The sequence below is a fragment of the Oxyura jamaicensis genome, chromosome 4 (genome assembly GCF_011077185.1).
Source record: "Oxyura jamaicensis isolate SHBP4307 breed ruddy duck chromosome 4, BPBGC_Ojam_1.0, whole genome shotgun sequence".
Classification (NCBI taxonomy): domain Eukaryota; kingdom Metazoa; phylum Chordata; class Aves; order Anseriformes; family Anatidae; genus Oxyura; species Oxyura jamaicensis.
The window spans coordinates 60527945-60548591 of NC_048896.1; the positions used below are offsets into that span (position 1 = coordinate 60527945).

Sequence of the window (20647 nt, forward strand, 5' to 3'; positions counted from 1 at the left end):
TAATAAAGATATCTATGTATCTACAGATTATAACATCTTTTGGGATGACCTATTTTTAGTGAAATTTTACTAGAAGGAATGAACGCACTAACTTTCAAAAGCACTTTGTGTGCAATTAAGTCCATAGTATCAATCATTAAATACAAGAAACTTTACTGAGAATACACATGCCTATCTACTAAATCCCAACAAAACAAAAACAGAGGGATACTCATACTATTAACTTACCTGTATAGAAGCCCCCACTTTTTCACTACAAAGGCTGCACACCAATGCCCATCTACTGCTGGGAATGTGAGACACTTTTGTAATGGGCTCCATTTTCTCTGGACTTCCAATGCTCACCTAAGAGAAAAAATATTAAAAAACAGAGCAATTATTACACCTTTAACTGAAAATGGGAAATAATCTTATCAAAGAAATGCAATTCCCTGCATGCATATGCAAAATTTGCATATTCCAAGTTTCTCAGTTTGTAAGGAACTAAAAGAACTACAATTTGTTTTTAAAAATTAGTTCCTCACTGAATGATCATTCTAGTTTCTTGGTGACCCCTCATCGATTTAAAGTTATTGCAGAGGATAAGCATTTTGATTATAAGAGCCCATATGAATTCTCATTGTCACATCCAAACTTCCCCCTTCTTCACCTTTAATGTTCGGCATACAAAATGAAACAGTACTTTGTGTGTTCATTAAATGAGCTTTGCATCAGTCATCCCTTCCGAGGCCTAATTTTGATTGACAAAGCTTAATGTAATTACTTTCTTTAAAGATGATGCATTATCCTGCCAGACTTCACATTGAACGTCTTTTATACTGACTTCCTAAGAAGCACCACATATACACGTGCAAGTTACTGTAGCAACACACGCTAGGCTGAGCAGTGTTCTTATCATATTCCCTCTCTCCCAGAACCACAGCAGCACTCAACAGAGGGGCACTCCCAGCAGATCGGTGCCTACCTCTGGAATCCACAGAGCACAGCTGACATGAACCCACTTGGTGCCACTCCGGGTCGGCTTCATGGCGCCACCCTTCTTGGGACACAGCAAGCACTTGGGCTGAACACCGAGCGCGCAGGTCCTGCAGAGCCAACTGCCCTCCGGCACCTTCAGGATCCCGTAACATGCCTGTACTCCCGTTGACAGAAAAGAGAAAGCAGACAGAGGAGATGACATGCATTTCTGTTACTTCTTAGCTGTGATCACACGTAGCCTTTCAAAACTCTCAAAACGTTGTTAATGGAATTTATAATGCTATAGATACATTAGCTTGCAGAGCAAGCTAAATTGTTAGGTAAATTATCTTACATCTTGTAGGTAAGTATACAGCTTTCATAGATGTTATTTCACTTGCACAAATACATTTAACAAATGCATGCAAGACAATGCTGCTCTTGCTTATCAGACAACACAGCTTTCTGAACACTGAATGACAAAGCAAACTTAAGTTGGGAAGGAACAACAAGCTCACAGGAAGACATCTTCCATAGTAGGAGGCAGCCAAGAAAACAGATACACCAAAACTGGATCTGTAATTCCATGCTAAAAAGGCTTTTTAATTGCCATAAAAAACTGGCACACAATAGTGCTTCGTTAGCTCAGCTCAGTTCCGTAGGTGCATAGAAAGAGCAAGAAGAAAGCAAGAGAAGTGACCAGGTGAGAATGTACAACAAGGCACACGTTTTGGGGAGGCTACTCCTTACCTTCTAACTTCCTTGTTTGTGTGTATTGTAACAATACCATTTCTTAATCCTCTTAGTATGACATTTCTACAGTCACATGTAATAACTGTCTTTCTCAATTTTATCATTTCTGAATTCATCCCACTGCTCAATAGAGAACTTTGCACCAACTTAATAGATCAGTGTCTGTCAATGGTAAAATCCAACCTATCATCTTTAACAGTTTAGAAAAGTTTCCATTGCTATCCCTACACTCCCCTGCTGTGCCCTGGCTGCCATACCTGATGCACACAAATATTGCATTTGTCACAAAACACCATTTCATTGCCATCTTCTCCATCTGGAGACTGACAGACGTCACAGACAACATCTTCATCATATTCAATCCCAAGTCCTTCTTCTGTCTCAATAGCATGGTTCATGTTGTCATAGCACCGTTGTTCGAACTCCTCTATGACCCTTTCCATTGTGTACTCGTCCAGCTCAGGCATCCCTGGGAAACAGGATTTGTTATTTATTGAAAGGCAACAACCACCACCAGTACACACAACTCCAGATATTTTTTTGTTTAACACAACCAGAGTAGATACAGCCCACCTGCCCCCACCACGAACCCCTAGACAATCATGGCTGTTCCAGCACAAACTAGGGAAACTGCAAAAAACGACAAGAAGTTGTATAAGTGTATTAAATTAATAGAAGCACAGTATTCAAAAACCTATCTTTCAAAATCCTGCAAGAAACTCATAGACTGATTTTGGCTTCCTCGTCTTGTTCTCATTTTTCTTTCTTGGACGACAACATCTATGGCTTTTGCTTTTGCTGCAATTTTGCAACCCAGATATTCAATCTCTAGTAAAAGACTTGACAGAGTTTTGAACAAAAAGTGATGGAAAAATAAAATCAATGACAAAATCTGGTATGATATTTGTACTAAATTAACAGTTTCTAACAACAGCTTTTTTATTATTATTTTTTTCCTATTTTTTCTGAAGTTCCATCGCAGAAGGATGCAACCCCAAATGAGGTCCCCATCAGATCTTGCTACACCAATAGATGTGTTTGAAAAAGTGAAAAACAGAGGTGTAATAAATGCAGCATCATATCGGGGAACTGGTCTCTGCAAACAGTGTCCATCAGAAAATTGTTAGTGACTACAGCTCCATTACGTTATGCAATATAACTAACAAATCTGAATTATGAAGTGATAATTATAATCCTGAGAAAGTATCTGCCAGAGAAGCAGAAGGAAAAATAACAAAGTGCACAGTGGTTCCCCCATCCTCCATCTCTCACTTCCCATGAGGATGAGCTAGATGCAATGCTTCCACATTGGTACCACACCAACCATTACTACAAAATTATGACACACAAACGCTTGTGAAACCAAGAAAGCCAAGCTACTAAACCAGTCATTTTCCCCTTGCAAAGTCAGTTTAACACAAGAATTTCCATATTCTTAGATTACTACAGTGAAGCATAGGCTTAGGATGACACCTTGCTTTTGCCTAATACCTGACGTTCACTGTGACATACAGAAGACGGCAACCTTATGACATGCGTCTGAACAAGAAAATCCTCCCTTCAGCTCTCTCTGTGAGTGAGCCACAAATTCCTCAAAACGCTGAAGAAAAAAACCTCCCTAGATCCCAGATCGGAGAAACACTCTAGAAAAGTGTTTCCACCTTCAGTGAACAGGACCTTGCCGCAGAGATCGATGCAAACAGAGCAGCTGAGAGGTAGGAGGAGGGAACACCCAAAACCCTGCTGATGAACAGAGCAAATGTTGCCCTGCAGCCCCGAAATGCTATACTGACAAAGCACACCATGGCATGAGTTAGACCAGTTTGCAAATAAATTCTAACCTTGTGATTGCTCACTTTATAAAAATCCTTTAGGGAGATGTCACCCACTGTTTGTTGATAAGGATTTAAAAAATGGGAGTGAAGGGGCTGTGGGTTCATTTCAAATGTTGCATTCTCCCTTTTCAAGAAAGATTATACATTTTCAACACCTGAAGCACTGCAGCAGGTATCAAAGAAAACACTGGGAATTCATAGCTGCAGGATCACCTTAAGGCAAGCCCTCCACCTGCAGATCAGGAAGCATTTCACTTTTTAATGGAGAAAAATACACAAAACTACATGAATAGTCAGTCTGATGAGCTCTTCAAGGGCCTTGATTGCAAAATAGGAACTTTGTGAGAACTCCCATATAAAGCAGAAAGTAGCAGAGAACAAGACCACATTGCCATATTCTGACCTGGTCTAAGCAAACACAACTCAGCAGTTACAAAGTGTACATGTTAGGGTTTAATTCCATCAGATCTGGCCTCCCACAGAAACCCCAAGGTGGTTAGTCTCTTCAGATCTCTATCACCTCTTCCCACTGCTGACCCCCTGCGAAAATTCTTCTTAAGCCTGCCAGCTTTAAAAAAATGCGAACAAACAACAACATGCTCATTGCTCACCCATTTCTTTGAATTCTTCGTTGGCAAGTTGCAACCATGCTACGTCCACATCATTGAGATCGTAGCGACACACGCTGTCTGCTAAGGCCCGGATGTCGACATAGCCCAGCTCTGGAGGCTCCGAGCCTGACGAAGCGATGTACTTCCTGGGACGTGTGAACGTGACAGCTTTTGTCTCAGACACAATCCTAAAACAGACAAGTGCACACTAGGTATGCTGGGCTGCTGAAAGACTTGTTTCTAGAGAACTCAAAATGCCTCATGCTAAGTGGCTAACAGTCACAAGCAATCTTCTAAGCATATCTTGCACAACTGAGACGGGAACAAAAACCAGTACATTGCATTTTCATACAGGATTTGCAATATTATGAGAAAGTAAATGGAGTTATCTAGAAACCCATTTTATTTCCACATTATAAATAAAATGAAGACTGGAGGACAGAACTCTGGCTACTCTTACCTGAATTTCATACTCATTTAAAGCTAGAGTTAACAGTCTTTCTTTAGGTAGTGATGGCTGCCATATACACAGGTGTTAAACTGTTTTATGACTTTTTTTAAATCCAGCTGCTTAACTACCATAGCAAGGTCAAGAAATTTCAAGAATTAAAGTTTTGTTTCTTACAGTGCATTGCTTTTAGAATGTTTGGGAGGGTTTTTTGCTACAGCATCACCATCTTTATGAAATTCAGAAGACCTTTCCCACAGAGAATCAGGAGTTTGCAATTGCTTGGCCTTCACTTACCCAAACAGATCCAAGCTCTGGCATCCTGGGTCTGCATTTCCTCTTTCACAATCCCTAATCCCGTGCTGCGCCAAACCTTTGCGCAAATATTAATCAGCAGCCACTGAAACTACCTCCCCTTTCAGGGTCTGAAGGCTCCAGGCGGCCAACCGGAGCAACACAAAAGCACATCTGAGCTGCAGGCCAGGATTTTGTTCAAGCACAAGTATAGGTTCAGGAGACAATGAACTACCTACAGCACATAACCTGTTCTAGGTCAGATTCTTGCAATACTGCAACTTTGCAGCACCAGGAACTGTGGGCAGAAGTGCCCAGTAGGTGAAGGACAAGTCATTCTCCCAGCAAGCTGAACATCTGCCTCCAAAGAGCCAGACAACTCTGTCGGTTCAGCTGCTGTGTAGGTCTCTCAGCAAAGGATGCTGCACCTTCTCTTAGTTAACTGCACAGGCTGAAATTCAGTGTGAATGCAACCCAGTTCCTGGTGTAACACTGGTACCTCCAGGAGCAACAGTGACACGCTGCCAAATGACTCCTTCCTGCAGCACCAGTCCCAGCACTAGCGCTGATGATTTTTTTGTGCTCCAATCCCACGCGGGCAGAGATGGCACCACCCCACGCAGGCAGAGCTTTCTGTCGGGAACAGCCAAAGCTCCACAGGAAGGAGGATGTCCTCTGCCCTGTTTTGCTCCCAGCTGTTCCCCCCCAAAAAAAAAGATCTCCTGACATGTCATTACTGCATCTGCACAACCAGATCTCTGTAAACCAGACTCCTGCACAGCCCTAAATCCTCCCTTCACCTAGCTTATTTCAGACAAAATCTGAATCTGAGACATGATGGACAAGAGCCAAATGCTGAATTTTCAGCTTCTGTGGTGCAGAAGGGAACTGTGTAAGAATGAGAAGGTGAACGATTTCAGCAGGCTAACTGCACTGCCTGAATTGATTCTGGTCAAACTGCACAGTATTAAAATATTACAGACTACTACATCTCACAGACATTTTATTTTAAACAGGGCACTGCTTGCTGAATCTTCTGTACCATCAATTCCTTCCTGAGTACTTCTCTGTGTGGAAATTACAACCTCTGGGCTGCATGCTGCACACACTGTCTATACACTTCTGTAGTGGCACAGAAGAAATAAGCACAGGTAGTTTGGCTTTACAAATACCTTTGTCTCGTTATTTTTGAGACGGAGTAAATAAAAATAAAAATAATTAAAGAAAAAGAGCTGTAATGCTCCAAAAAGGAGGTTCAACTAACTGAATCACCTGTCTGAGGATATGCTCACACTGAAGCACCGCATGGACTCGCTCCTTTCCCTACCCTGCTGGGCTATTTTCCTTTTGTGCTACACCAGCCGCTACTGCTGCTGATCCAACTCAGGGTAACCTCGTCCTCCCCTCCCAAGTCAAGCACAGAACTGTTCCAGCACTCCAGACTAACTATGGCATCTTGCGAGGGGACAAACAGGGTAAGAATGAAGCATCAGAAGGCCACTGAGCAGCAGGCGCTCACCAGTAAGAACCTCACAAGACAGCTCAGCGCCTAAAAAAAAATAGCAGTGCCTCCTGTGCTGACATCCACACCTTTGGGTGCCCACCTTCCCCATCCCCTTTAATTTCTTTATTTTGGAGCACATTCACAAGCGCGACTCTCTCCTTAAGAGCAAGATGGAGCTGACAGAGCCACCCAGCTACCTCCCCAGACGTAAGGCAGATAGGGGTTGGGGAATACCTGGGAGGGTCTCCCCCTGCTCAAGCCCCCAGGTCTCCTGGCTCTCCTGCAGACTTCAAAGAACACAGCGAGGAGAGGACAACGTGAGCGCACCTGTACAGAGGGGGGGCATTTATACAGGCTGTGGGTGAGGGCAGTGTGGAGCAGGGTGCAAGTTCTGTGGTGAAACAGCATGCTCCTGTGCCCTGCAGTACCCAGCAGAAAGGGAAATGCTGAGCTGCTGCCCTGAGGAGAGCGCCAGCTCTGATCCTTCCAAAGGCAAAGGAGGAAAGGGTCTACCTGCCATGCAGGCAGGTTCTGTGCTGTACAGACCTGGTGGGGCTGTGCAGCTGTCTACCGGTTTCTGCACAGAACACAGAAAGCACAAATGAACCCTCCTGTAGTCCCCCTGCAACATTAAAGCTGGCAGACACAGAGCTAACAGAAGTACTGTCGCATAAGCCAGATTTTTTTTTGCTGTGTATCAGCACTTGGGCTGTTCCAGCCCCATCAGCACTGGTGTGTCACGTGGCAATGCCGTATGCACCAGCCTGCACTTACTCAAAGAGATCTAGCATGTTTAAGTGACAATCATCCTTCTTCTCACTTTCTCCAACTCCCATCCCAACTAAGCATGAAACAGATGGGCTTCAGTGTGCTCCTGCCCTTACAACTGGATTGTTTAATTTGAAACAGCAAACAACATCTAAGTGTAACAAACAAGGGAAGGAAAATAATGGTTTCTTGGATAAGAGCTGGAAAATCTCACATTAACGTGTTCAGTTACACACACATCAGGATGGTTTTTAAAACAGCTGAAATGTTGTACAAACAGTTTTCTGAGTTAGTAAATCAAATGACAAAAAAAAAAAAAAAAAAAAAAAAACATAAAACCAAAATAAATGCTGTATTTTCTCTAGCTCTTAAATCTGGCTTGTCTAATTGTTCCCTGAAAAGAACCTATGGCTTGGAACTAAGCACAAAGACAAGGTCTCTCCCAGCAATACTGAGTGAGGTCAAGTCTGGGCTTAAAAATGCAATGGAAGGTATTTTTAAAGCTCTGTCATTAAACTCCATCCTAACGTAATGCCAAAAATGACTCTCTGATACTCACTCATATGTCAACACACAGGCAGAACAGGCCTGACGCTTGACCCCTCTGACCATTCAAAAAGCTGAGGCATGTTGCTCTCTCTGAGAACCAAGGCCTTTCTAGCTACACACTGCAGAATAAAGCTCAAGAAGCCAAGGCAACGTAGACAAAAGCTGCTAGCATAAATGTGTATTTGTTTACATTCCTCCAAACTATACCTGGCTACTGGTTCTGGGATGGTCCCTGGGCTAACTGGCACCTGCACTCCCTTTTCCCACTCCTGCCTCCAGGGGTCTGCCAGCACATAGTATTCATCAGGGTTCAGCTGGAAGGAGTCATGTAACTTCATGGCAGTGATCAGGTCCGTTCTGAACACCTGCAAAGAGAGTGACCAAGAGAGAAAAATAGAGACACTGACATTTGATATTTACACTCTATGATTCACAGCTCCAGGGTAACCATGGAGCACAGAGCATAACAAGGTCACTGTATCAACAGTGAACTAACCCAGCCCACTGCAGGACAGAAGTTTAGCTTCATCACAGAGAAAGAGGTGGTAGAAGGTGCAACCGCTGATACGATGACTTCCAGCTAGCTCCACTATGAGCCCTGATGCTTCCCACACACCGGAGACACGGTGCTAAATGACGCTACCCCATTTTACCTTCCTCTTGGTTGCAATAAAAGCTGCAGGAGCTTCGAGTCTTCTTAGAACAGCAGCATAAGGAAGACCCAGTTTTGCTCCAACGTTATTATCTTTTAATTATTGGAGCTCTGACTAATCCAAAGGCATTCTACAAATTCCCTGTGGTAGAAATCAAGGCGTGACTCCACCACGACCAGACGCAAGAGGAAATTCTACCAAGATGACTCTTTGTGCAAGTATTTAAAATAATAACCCAGAAGACAAATAAAATAAGCCCCAAACTTGAATTCTAGTGGCAGCTTGATGTTCAGCACATGTGCTTGTTATTCTATCAGCTACCGACAGCGCTGCACCATAGCTTAATTTTACTCTGCCTTTGCAAAAGCATCCACCTCTAAAACCAGCATGATCTTGGCAACTTCTGGGTTAGCAGTCACCTACAAGCAGCAATGCTGTCTTCCACAAGCCACAGAACAAAATAAAAGGGATCCACTCTCGTAGTGGGCATGCTGTGCTACTGTTGTGGCAGCTTCGGCCTGGTGTGCCGCTGCCTGTCAGCACTTCAGAAAGCAAAGGGTGGTACCACAGGCATCGTAAGTGCACGCCTGCACTTGTCTGTGCATCTTCCAGCTCTCCCCACCCTGCTCTCCCTGTGAGGCAGGGCTGCTGCGAACTGCAGCAACTGCACCCGGCACTCCTTACCTCTGCAAATCTGCACGTTTTAACTACTTGATGCCCCTTTCAAAGGAAGGGATTAAAAAGCAACCAAGTGACTAAAAATGAGCACCACTAGCACAAGAAGAAGGTAAGCAAAACTTGTAAGAAAAGTTTCCCTGCAGACTGCTCAGTTTAGGTTAAGGAAATTTGCCATCTATCCAGCCCCTTACTGCACTTACAAAAGAAAAGGCAGGCTTATCAGGAAAGTGCTCCTAGGCTCTTACGGGGCTGCTAACGGGGCAAAGTGCCACAACCTCCTGGTCCCCCCGCTGGTCCCAAGCCACTGGCCGCATTGGCTCTTTTCCATTAGTTCCAGCCAACGGCTGCGTATGGCTGAGGAAGAAGCTCAGCCACACGGTAGGCCTCCCAAGGGCAGCAATTGCTGTCATACGCTATTCACACACCCAAAATTTCAATAGATCATGTAAGATTTTTAGGGTGACAACACACGTAATGGTTAATCATACTTATGAGACTGTTTAAAAGTGTGATTTGCCTTACAACACAGTGTGTCTTGATACCTCTCCTCCTTCCTAACACTCACATACTCCCCACTTCTGTCTCAGAATGTTTCTGTTTCCGCTCTGGTTTTGTCATATAAAATAGGATAAAATTATGACATTTTCCTCAACACTTGTCTTGACATGATCAAAAAAAATGCTATCCTTAAAAAATAAAGAATAATATTACCATATGAAGGAAGAGGTGAGGGCAGGTAATGAAATATAATTGTTTTCAACAAACCAATTACAAGTCCTATGAGGCTGCAATCAAGAAATGAAAAATAATCTGCAAAGTAAATTGTCTCACAAAACAAACAAGCACAGCTGGCCAGGGGATCCTGCACTTATAAGTGATCTGAATTAAAGCAATCAAACGTCAAATGAAAACAAGATTAAAAATATAAAATGGAATGCAAAACTTGCTTAATCTGAGAGGCAAAGTAAACCAGGCGCTCAGATAAACTTGTCACAAAGATCTCTCAAAGGCAAGCTAACATGGTACTTGACAGCCAAGAAACTCTTTCCCAGGGCAGTGGCCCCATAACACCGTTCTTTCTGCTCTGATTTCTGATGCAATCAGACTGCCTGGAGCAAAGCAGAGCTTACAGAAGTGCCTGCTCTCAGAAGCACAGAGCACTTCAAAGCCAAGGGGTGAAATCCTAGCCACACTAAAGTCATTGGGAATTTTGCTACCACCTTCAGTGAGACCAGGATTTCACCCAGGGAGTTTAGCAAGTGTCACTTTTTTGCCAGCACACTTAGCGTCAGAGTGTACTGTGGCAAGCAGAGGCAATGCAAATGGAGGGAGAGGGCAGAATCCCTGCAAAGCAGAGCTAACATATGAAAAAGTATATGAAGAAAATATTAAAAAAATGCATCCAGGCTGAAAAGGCAAGAGAAGAACAGCACAAAACTGGAAAGACATTGACAACAAATGCAAGGTAGGGGAGAGGAGAAAACTGAAGTACATAAAAAAACAACAGCAAGATCTGTAGTTAGATTATTTCTTGATAGTCTTTCATGAAATAGTTCTCAAAACTGCATCTAAGTTTATTTATAAGGGATGTACAAAAGATAGCTAAGGAAAGCAAGCCTATTGCCAACGAGAATAAATTCACTAGAGCTCTGCACACTCACCTAAAAAAAATATTGCCTTTAACAACCAACAACCAAAAAAAGAAAAAGATTTAAAGCCAACAGTACTAGGTATAGTTCTAACACACTGAGCAATGAATGGGAGTCTTCCTGTGAAAACTCTTCTCTGTGACTTAAATACACTGTCATCAGGAAGATTAACAAAGCATAGTTTTTCTCAGCATCCACCACTCGCTAATGCATCAGAAGTACATTTATCGGGCAAGTAAGCTGACTCAAGAAATTCTACCTCCTGAATCTTATGTTTTCTTTGCAGCCTTTTCAGAGTTGGCAGTATAATACCTGCCTGAAGGTATGGAAATCCAGCATGAATACTTCCAAAGAACTGGATCTCATTTATGTTTTATATTAATAGTTGATCCATCCTAGAAAGTTCAAAGCCATTTACATCTCCCTTGATATGATTTCCTCAAAGCACTACGGAAGACAGAACTGTGAGAAAGCCGATTCCTCGTTTGACAGGCACATTAACAAAGATCACAGACCAAGACCCAATATCAAGTATGAAATAAATGCACCTAAGATAAATTTTCACATTTCACAAGACAAGCTACAAATAAACTCTGATGCCCAAAATATTACAAGAAAGGCTGCACAGCTATGTTGGATGGATGTCAGGCTATGCCAAAATTCACTGATAGAAACTGGTGCTGGCAGTAGTTGTGTCAACAGCTGAACTCTGTGATCTCTTGGCCAAAAATAAAAAGGCAGAGGAGGGGACACTAGGTGCCAGCAAAAACAGAGCAAAAAGAAAAGAAAATGCACTTCACGAGAAATGGATCCATTACCAGAACACGTACATGTTTGGCATTTGACAGTTGCAACAGAATGCAAATCAAATTCCAGAAATACCTCAGAAGGTTTTCGATCTTCATGCCTGGAACAGGAAGTCCTCCGACGTCGAGATCTGGAATGCTGGGACCAGGTAGACAGACCTAGAATACAGAAACGATCAGTTGCAGACACTGCTGCCAGGTACCTACAAAAGCCTTGCCTCCCTCAGCACACCCAAGTAGGCCTACTGACTTCAGTAAGATTGTATGAGTAAGGTAAGCCAGAGACGGGCTTCTCTGACAAACCTGAAAAAGACTCTTTCAAAATGAACTAGAAAATAGAGGCTGCTCAGTCTTCAGCTTCTGTGATCACTTTTCTGTTTCTGTTGAAGTACGTACTGGCTGCGCTGCACCAACCGCCTTCCACCCAGCATTTGAACAAAGCCATCTCCTAACATCCTTCCCCCTGAGCACCAATAATCCACTTTCTGCAGATTAATAGCTGACTAGATTGTCTGTTGATAGCCTAAGATGTAAAATTTGAACCTCGTGTATTGATGTCTTAAATACCTGCATTGGTTACACAGTTCTAACCAGAGCAAGCTTTTTCAAAATCGAGCAACCTGCCATGCCGTATCAGTACAGCCACCAAAACAAGCTGCCATTTCTCTTCCTAAGGAAATCTCAGTGTGGTTGTACGATTTTAGTCTGCACAATTACTCATTACATTCCAAATAAATTATACCTTTTTGCCTTGAAACTTTGTGACAGAGCCTCTGTCAGCTTTCACAAATATTTTAACAGGAGGAAAGGAAAAAGAGAAAGGAGGAAACACTCCACAGATGAGGTAGCGCTTTGACACCAAGCATACTATGCCTGTGCAAATCAACTCATTCTAATTCAATAGGATTTACAGGTATGGCAGGTATTTTCCACTGTCAGCTACACAGCAGTAACAAAAACAAAAATGCCAGTAAATCCTTCTCCGGTAGAGAGATGAAAGATGTACCAATATCTGTTATGATGGGGAAGCCAGGAACTACATGGCAACATCTGAAGGCTGAACACACTTTCCAACTGTGGGTATTAATTGCAGACAAATAAAACAGAACCAATGCAAAGAGTATCTTAAGTAAATTTTAGCGTTTTAACACAGAAATTCATTTGGAAGTTGTATTTTAAGAGTCGTGGGTGCTTTTCCTAAGCTCCTCTGTTTTACAATTATAATTTTCTATTTCCATTAAAAAAAAGAGAGAGACAGAAGTAGCTGACTACTATTTATTAACCTGTGTGGAAAACCAAATTCCTAAGATCCTTTAATTACCATTCCATTATGATGTTCTGGAGAAAACTAAAGAAAACCACGAGCAGCAGCATAAATCCCTGCTTCTGAGGATCCTATCAGCCTGCACCTAAACTCAACAAGATCAGGAGGACTAAGTGAAATCAATCAAAATGTATCAGAGAGATACAGCAAAAATTCACAACTGAAAACCACAGATTTTTCCTGTAATACAACAATTTAATTATTAACCTTTTAGCATTCACACATGTGATTCCTTCCACCAACAGACTCAGCAGAGGACATACACCACATACTAATTAGTACAGATTACACCACACGGGTTAGCATTCTGTTTTTGTGGGTTCTGATGCTTTTCTCCATCTGCAGGACTAAAATCAGATTTTAGCAATAGCTGTGTGTCTCCAAGGTATTCAACTAGTTAGACCCCTGCACCAGCAAGTCAGCCACTTCAAAACTGGTAATTCCTCTGTGGATCTGGCTGTTTGCAAACCTACCGTTGAGCCTGGGAGAGAAAGCCCAACGCATATGAGCTAAAGATTAAGAGTGACAGGCAGTATTGGCAAAGTGCTGCCTTGTTCTCATTTTGTGGGATCACAGCTGGTGACTCTGGAAGCTTTGGTACAGCTGTTCCCAAGCAATGCACACATCTGGCAAAATTAGAGTAATAGCAGTAGGAGGTGCTTCTGGGTCTTTACCTGTGTGCTTTAATTCAGCTCTGGTGACAACATACAATAAACTGAAGGCAAGTAAACAAGCACGGGTTTTATTGTTTTTCGCCTTTGTTTTGTTCCCCACCCCCCGCCCAATGCAGGTATTGAGGTGGATTTCCAGGCATTTTTCATGGCATACAGAAGCTACAAAGGTGAGAAGTAAAATAATCCTTACTGTATCTTCCATCTCCACTTCTTTCCTGTGCCATCTGCAGATGCCATGCATCAAAACAGTCTTAAATGTGTATTTCTTTAGGCCACCAGATTAATTAACCACATAATGCAACAAGAAGGGTCAAATTTTAACCACTTCTGAATTTCCTGATTTTTCATTTTAAATTTCCTTTTTTTTTAAAGGGCTATATGAAAGCACACCGTGTAAAATTTCCTTATGTAAGGGACAACTCAAATGCAGCCAGCCTTCCTCAGGATATATTATAATGAGTATTTTTTCCATGTCAGCTAACTTCCTACACTGAGTAAGGGAAGAAGTGTTTTTTTACTTAGGTCTGTAATAACTGTTTCCTTAACATAAAACTGGTGAATGCACGGAACACATGGTATTTTAGTACATTGCTAAAGAGACTGTTGTATTTTTCTGAGCAGTGTAAACGGTCTGTACATAATACTATGAGGAAATGGGGGAAAAAACTTCTCATGGTACTGAGATTTTGCTACTGGCTGAGATATGCAGTGTTGCTAACAGGTGACCTTCGGCACAGGCTTCACTTCAATAGGGAAAACATTTACTCACTGAATAAACAGAACCCAGCTACACGGCACGCATTCACATACTCAAACCACCACCACTTAAACACAGAAGTGCAAGAAATTATTGGAGCCGGACAAATTATTGTAAAAATACCCAGCCCATAACAGTATTAAATTTAACTACTTAAGAAAACTAAAAAGAGGAGCTTCAACTCTGCTTACATTAAACTTGATGGCAAAATATCACTGCCTTCCACTGTGCCAAGACCACGTCACTGAGCTACCCAAAGCTGCTTTCATTAATAAGCAACGCACCAACTCTGAGTACATCAATAAAAGTGCAGGAGGAAAATGAAGGATGTGATTTGCCCTTTAAGCATTCTGTCCGTACTTTGATACTTAATCCAGAAGAGGGACCTCACTGAAAGGAAAAGTTAACAGGCAATTATAGCTACTTCAGTGATTAATTATCTGATTTTTGCGTCTAAGTACATTAAACATGAACCATTCCTGGATTGTATGGAAAGAAGAATCTGCTGTGGTCAAAGCACAGGATTCAAAATAGTTCTGTACTGTAAAAACACTTGAACCTGAGTATTTTAGAAAGATTCCAGACACTTTTCAACAAGCTTACTCCTTCTAGTAAGCATCCAATTCAACAGTTTTCTGCATACTAGCTGTAGTCTAAAACTAAATTAGGATCACCAAGACTAGAAAAAAATGCTAAGGCTCAAGACAGCGTTAAACCTAGTTTTAATAAAATAACCAGAGTCTGAACCACTGGGATTTTGAATATGTAAAACCTTGTAAGGTAACAAACCTCATGTGAAAAATGAGTTCTACAGCAGGTGGAAGATAAATGAGTTGTTAAGAGAGCCCACGCCACCAAAAACTGTGTGAGTAACACTGAATATGAAAAATGTTAAACTCCAAAGCACTGAGCTAAATAAACACATCTAGGATGTGCAATGCATTAGAAATCAAACACAACGGGTATCTTAGTAAGTGCCTATCCTCTTACATGATTCCAAAGGGTAAGGAAGAACTTAGTAGCCTAGCTAGTATAATTTCTCCACACCAAGACCATCCTGATCCTTTCAGTTAAGATCTTTTTGGATGGTCTAGGTGCTCATATCCCTTTTTAAAGATTTTCATCACTGAGAGCAAAGAGATGAGAATCATACTCCTAAATGATGCTCCATTTGGCCTTCGCTTTTATTCACTTGGAGACAAAAAAAAATACAAATATAAAAACTCAAATAACTAATGAGATACAATTCACAGCAAGAGAGCAAAGCTCCAATATACTATCACTGCTGGAAAGAAGACTTCTAAGCCACAACCAGGAAAACTTTCTGTTCACCAAGGGTATTACATATACACCTTACACTATAAAACCTGTGTTTTTATAATACCACTTCAGGGTTTATAACACACATACACCCTACGATCATAAAAGAAAGCAATCAAGGGGTATGAATTCTATTTCCGTATTTCTGAAGAGCACACACTTCCTAGAAGGGAAACAAGACAAAACAAAAAATCAATTCTAACTGTATCAATATGTTAAATGATCTGTCAAAAACATGTTTTGATTCCAAGAAGGCCCATCAGAAAAGAAAACTCCTTGGGACCAATAAAAAAATTCTAGTCCTGAGGGAATTCTACCCCACAGCTAATACACTGCTCAGCACGAGCAAAAAAGGCTCAGCTATTATGCATCATGCACAAGGCTGTTGTAAAGCCACTTGCAAGGCACCCAGCTGCGTCCCCGGAGAACTACCTGCTGCTACAGCCTCTGCACACTTCAAAGCCTCGGATCAGTGGGCGTCTGAAAGCTTCTCCCACTGTAAAACACACTCCCACTACAACGTTACACCAAGCAGCACAACAGAGCAAAACATCTCTGACGTGGATATATGTCTGGCTTTCTCTTCTGCTTAACGTTGGCATTTCCAGATGCCTATACTCTTCTCTTCCTCAGCTCAGAGACAAACTAGGTGCTGCTGCCAACGCTGTCAGACAGATCTGTAGCCCAAAGAGAAAATAGAGATGCTCAGAGAGTCTCCCTGTATAGAGCCTGGCTCACGACTCTTTAAAGTAAGGATTCATGTCACTTAGATGTAACTCCACGTGTCCAGACCCACGTTCTAGCACAAAGAAAACAGAAACAGACTGGTGGCAGTTTTCCTGTATATTACATATAGAAAGTGCTGTCTGTGCAGAAGTCTTGGGGCCTCATCATCAAGAAAGAAAAATGTATGGGAACAAAGCCCATGTATGGGAACACATTTCACGCAGCCTATGTCCTCTTCTCATGTTTCTTTTGCTGAAGGATTTGCCCATCTATCTTCCTTATCTCTATACAGTAGTGTATTATCTCTATACAGTAGTGTACTATTATGCAATCTAATTTGAGATCAAAAAGAAAAAACTGCCTTTTATCTCATCAATGCTGATGCTACTCAAAAATTAGCATTATTTGACAACCACCCAACCGCAGCTGCCCACCTATGCATGGATCCATACGTTCTCTGCAGTGTTTTACAGCAGCACTGCTCACTTGCTCCGTGCCTGACACATACAATGAACAGTCTTTGCAGAACCCTACCCCAGCAGTTCAATACATGTTCCTCCCGTCATTGCTCTTCTCAGTAGTTTCTCCTCATTTGAGTTTTATAATCTCCAAGAACACAGATGTGACCACACAGCGACACACCTCACTCTTCTATAAGTCAGGAATTTCTAAACTCCATCTTACTTTTTTAAAAACACAAGACCCAAGTGCCACTCTAACTCCCTAACCCAAAACTCCCGTTTGATGATTCCTGTTACAGTGTTGTTTTACCCTAACTATATATGAAGCTTTACCTCAGGTTTTACTATGGTTTTACTATGGATTATCACTATTTCAGCATCTCCCAAGGTCATGTTCATAGGCTGACAGCATTATGTTGCTTCTCCAAAAGCGATGATTATGTGATGCTCCTTCCTCATCTACAATAGCCTATAAGCACAGGTAAGTCTTCCAAATTGCTCTGAAGGAGTGCCCAGAAGTGTAACTTCACCAAAAATCACCCTGTCACAGGAAGCCTAGCCTTTAACTAAGACGCAAGTTGTTACCATTTGTCACCATTCCAAATGCCACAGCCCTTTCCCAAAAGCACAGCAGTGACCGCTGAACTTGCTGCTCTGTCCCAACCTGAGCACTACAACTACGTTACAGCCATTCCTTCAACACCCTCCTCATCGAGCAACCCATTCAACTGAAAAACAAGGGATGTTGTGTTCACTTTCTTTTCGTGAAGTGCTGCACAGCATTTCATCCTCTGCTAAGTAATTGTCACCTTTCAAGCCAGCAGTGACCACAATTGTGCGGTAAAAATTATGTACACAGCTAAGGTTATGTACTCAGCAACCCCTGCATGGCACTTTGGGATCCATCTCAAACACAACGGGAGTCCAGTGGGATGAAAAGCAATTTCTAAGATCTCTGTCATTCAGTAAAAGCAATGGATATTGGCAAGATGTTTACATTTGAAGTAACATTTGTTTAGCAAAGATAGAATAGGGGGCCATCTAAATTACAGAACTATATTCTGCTATCTGTAAGTATTAAATCTTTCATTCCTCAGAAGTGATGTGAAACATTGTCAAGCCTAGAAATAGTTTTCATCTGAAAGCCTCTTCAGTTTTTCTTTCAGACATTCTGCATTTAGGAGTATGATGAATTGATAAACCCTGTAAGAATAAAAACAAAAGGCATCACGGGAGCGAGTAAAGTGTGAAAAAATCGTGCTGAATTCCTTGCTCATGGAAAAGAGGAACCAAACTCCCACTGACATCAAGGTGGGCCTGGATTTCACCCAAGCTCTCTATAATTCAACTGTCTGAACTTCAAGTCTCATCTCAAACATGATCCATCCAAGTGTCCCAGCAGTCTGTGCAAAAGGGATGCCCTGAAATTATAAATGGAAACTACAACGCTGGACAACTTGATCACACCAGGAAACAAAGCAAATGGATTATTCAGCACAAACCACATTTGAGGATTTACAGACCAATTAGGCTAAAATGTCAGGTCAAACACTGAGAAGGAAAAACAAAACAGTTTCAGTGCAATGCAGAAGCAAGCTAAAATACAAAGCAACAGAAATTACTTTAAAAATATCAAAGCCCTGACCAGCCACACAGATAATAAGGACATAATTAAGTTTGAGGTAAACATTACTAATTTACTTAATACAGGTTTTGAAGATGTGTACATCACAAGGCTTTTATGATGGGCCTGGCTAATATTAATGTCTATTATAGTTGCCATAATACATTATCTAGAAAGGGATAGAAACTAGCAAGCTGGCTGTAGTCAAAAAAAAAAAAAAAAAAAAAAAAAAAGGATTATTTTGAGCTGCCGATAATCTTAAAACCTTCACCAAGCCTCTCCCAATACCATTCTTCTGTATTTAGACAAAAGTTCAAAATCCAGAACTATGCCTGCAGCTGTTTTTTGTTCAATTATATTTCATGGATAAAATGTTCAAAAGTGACCTATAATTTCAGAAAATGAAATCTTGGAGAACACACTGAGATATCCAGGGCCTGACTGCATAACTGAGGTGCACAACTTTAACCGACACCTTTTGCTCACTGCTTCAATTGTGCTATTTTGGTCTCAGGTCTAAATGTAGATGTAGAAGTCTGATTTTAAGGGGGACACAGCTCAATGATTTGCAGTAGTTAGGTTGAAGGACATAAGCTAAACACTTCAGAGGGCTTGGAGACTGCATTTTGCATTGGGAAGAATCAAGTCAGAGGACAAAAAAGAAGTGATGAGAAAAGCAAGGGTGCTGTCTTTAAGCTGCAAGGTTTTTAGAATGCTGTAAATAATATATACCTATCCACACTGAAATACCTTAGATAAGAAAATGCATGTAATCCAGGAATGTAACCATGTTGGTTAAACTTCCTTCTGGTTTGACGTATTTCACACCTAAATGCTAACAATTTACCCTTCTTTCATCTGACCAAAATAGAGCATCTTTTTCTTCCTCTGAAAAACTATAGATGCTTAAATCTTCAGTATAATACATTTTTAGTGCCTACGGGTTGAGGTTTGTTTTCGGATCACCTTGTAGGCACAAGGAACCTGATTCAGTACAGTGACGTAGTGGAAAAAAGCTCTGTATGTTTACTTACTTCTGTAGATAAATTCCATTATTAGTAGTATAGTTACTATTGCCTTATAAATATTGAGGTTCCTGAGTTCAATAAAATAAAATGTGTATTTCTACATGTCAAAGCATTTTCCAGGTGGCAGTAGTCTACCCCAAACAAGCATCATCATTCTGGTTACTCCAACAATACATAACCTGTGATGCTCATGATGAATCCAAGATGCCTGATCACACAGTCTACTAGGGCACAGTGTGGAAACTTCACTTCAGAACTGAAGAAATCCAACTGCTGGGGGTCCTGATCCTTAACTCGCAAGATGAGGGAGAGAAGTGCTGAACTTTAAGCCAAAAGACTATCGAGTTCAGTGTGACAGGAACAAAAGAAGCAATCTGGAGGGTCAAGAGGTGCCACTGACTGAAGGGAAGCAGATGTCTGGCAACAGGACTCCAACTAAGTGTTGATTAAAATTGCAACTTTTCAATTAGAAGGCAGCTGTTTAAAGTGCTCAGAATAGTTTATTTAATTGTTTTCTGTCTCTAGAATCTCTGAGAAAGAAAAATAGCTAGCAGGAAAGTTAAGGCTTCAAACAAGGAGCCCAAAAATTCAGAGAAATTTTTGCCTTTGATTTCCTTAGGCAACAAAATTTGCTTACCCTCCATTGCACTACCATCAGTACGGTGAATGAGATGCTACTGAAAGAGTAGCAATTTCTCTACACAAAAATTAACATAGTGAGATTAACCAGTAATACCACTGAAGACAAGAAAAGATTAAACGAAGGTAAAACCTGTAAGACAGGAGCCTAAAACAGGAGAACTGGAAGGAAAGGGCCTGCATGTGAGAAATTGTTCTCATGGAAGTGTAAAAGCCAAAAATCCTTGGAGAAGCTGACTCTACAATAACTATTATCTTCTGATAACATTTCTTCTGATTGCTAACTTTCACCTTTTTCAATATGTGTGTAGTAACAGAATGAATATATATGCAGGAACCTGTATCTGAATTTGCCCACCAATTTCACAGTAAAAGGGCAAACAACAGAACCAGGACAAGGAAAAAAAAAAAAGTGTAATGAAAGGAAAGTGGTGTATGTTTCAAGCAATACTTGAAAACACTTTTAAAATGTCACTGGCTTTTGCCATACAATTTATTCAACGGAAAGTTATTCATATTTATGAGGCTTTAAATTAGAGATATAAAAGGCCAAGTATTTTTTTTCTTATCTAATTTTCTTAGATCTTGA

At 41.2% G+C, this 20647-nt stretch overlaps 1 protein-coding gene across 12 annotated transcripts in view; it reads right to left on the reverse strand.

Annotated features, from left to right (window-relative positions):
* Window positions 1–20647, reverse strand: part of JADE1 (jade family PHD finger 1) — a 111940-nt gene that overhangs the window by 10866 nt on the left and 80427 nt on the right. For 6 of the 12 annotated variants that reach the window (XM_035323655.1, XM_035323657.1, XM_035323654.1 and 3 more), the window contains exons 3-8: window positions 11582–11664; window positions 7927–8084; window positions 4157–4344; window positions 1968–2179; window positions 965–1132; window positions 229–345 (exon numbers count right to left, since the gene is read on the reverse strand). In XM_035323655.1, the coding sequence (XP_035179546.1) occupies window positions 229–345; window positions 965–1132; window positions 1968–2179; window positions 4157–4344; window positions 7927–8084; window positions 11582–11664 (926 nt within the window). The remainder of the gene's footprint in view (window positions 1–228; window positions 346–964; window positions 1133–1967; window positions 2180–4156; window positions 4345–7926; window positions 8085–11581; window positions 11665–20647) is intronic. The other 6 variants (XM_035323664.1, XM_035323665.1, XM_035323660.1 and 3 more) reach the window with 1 other exon arrangement.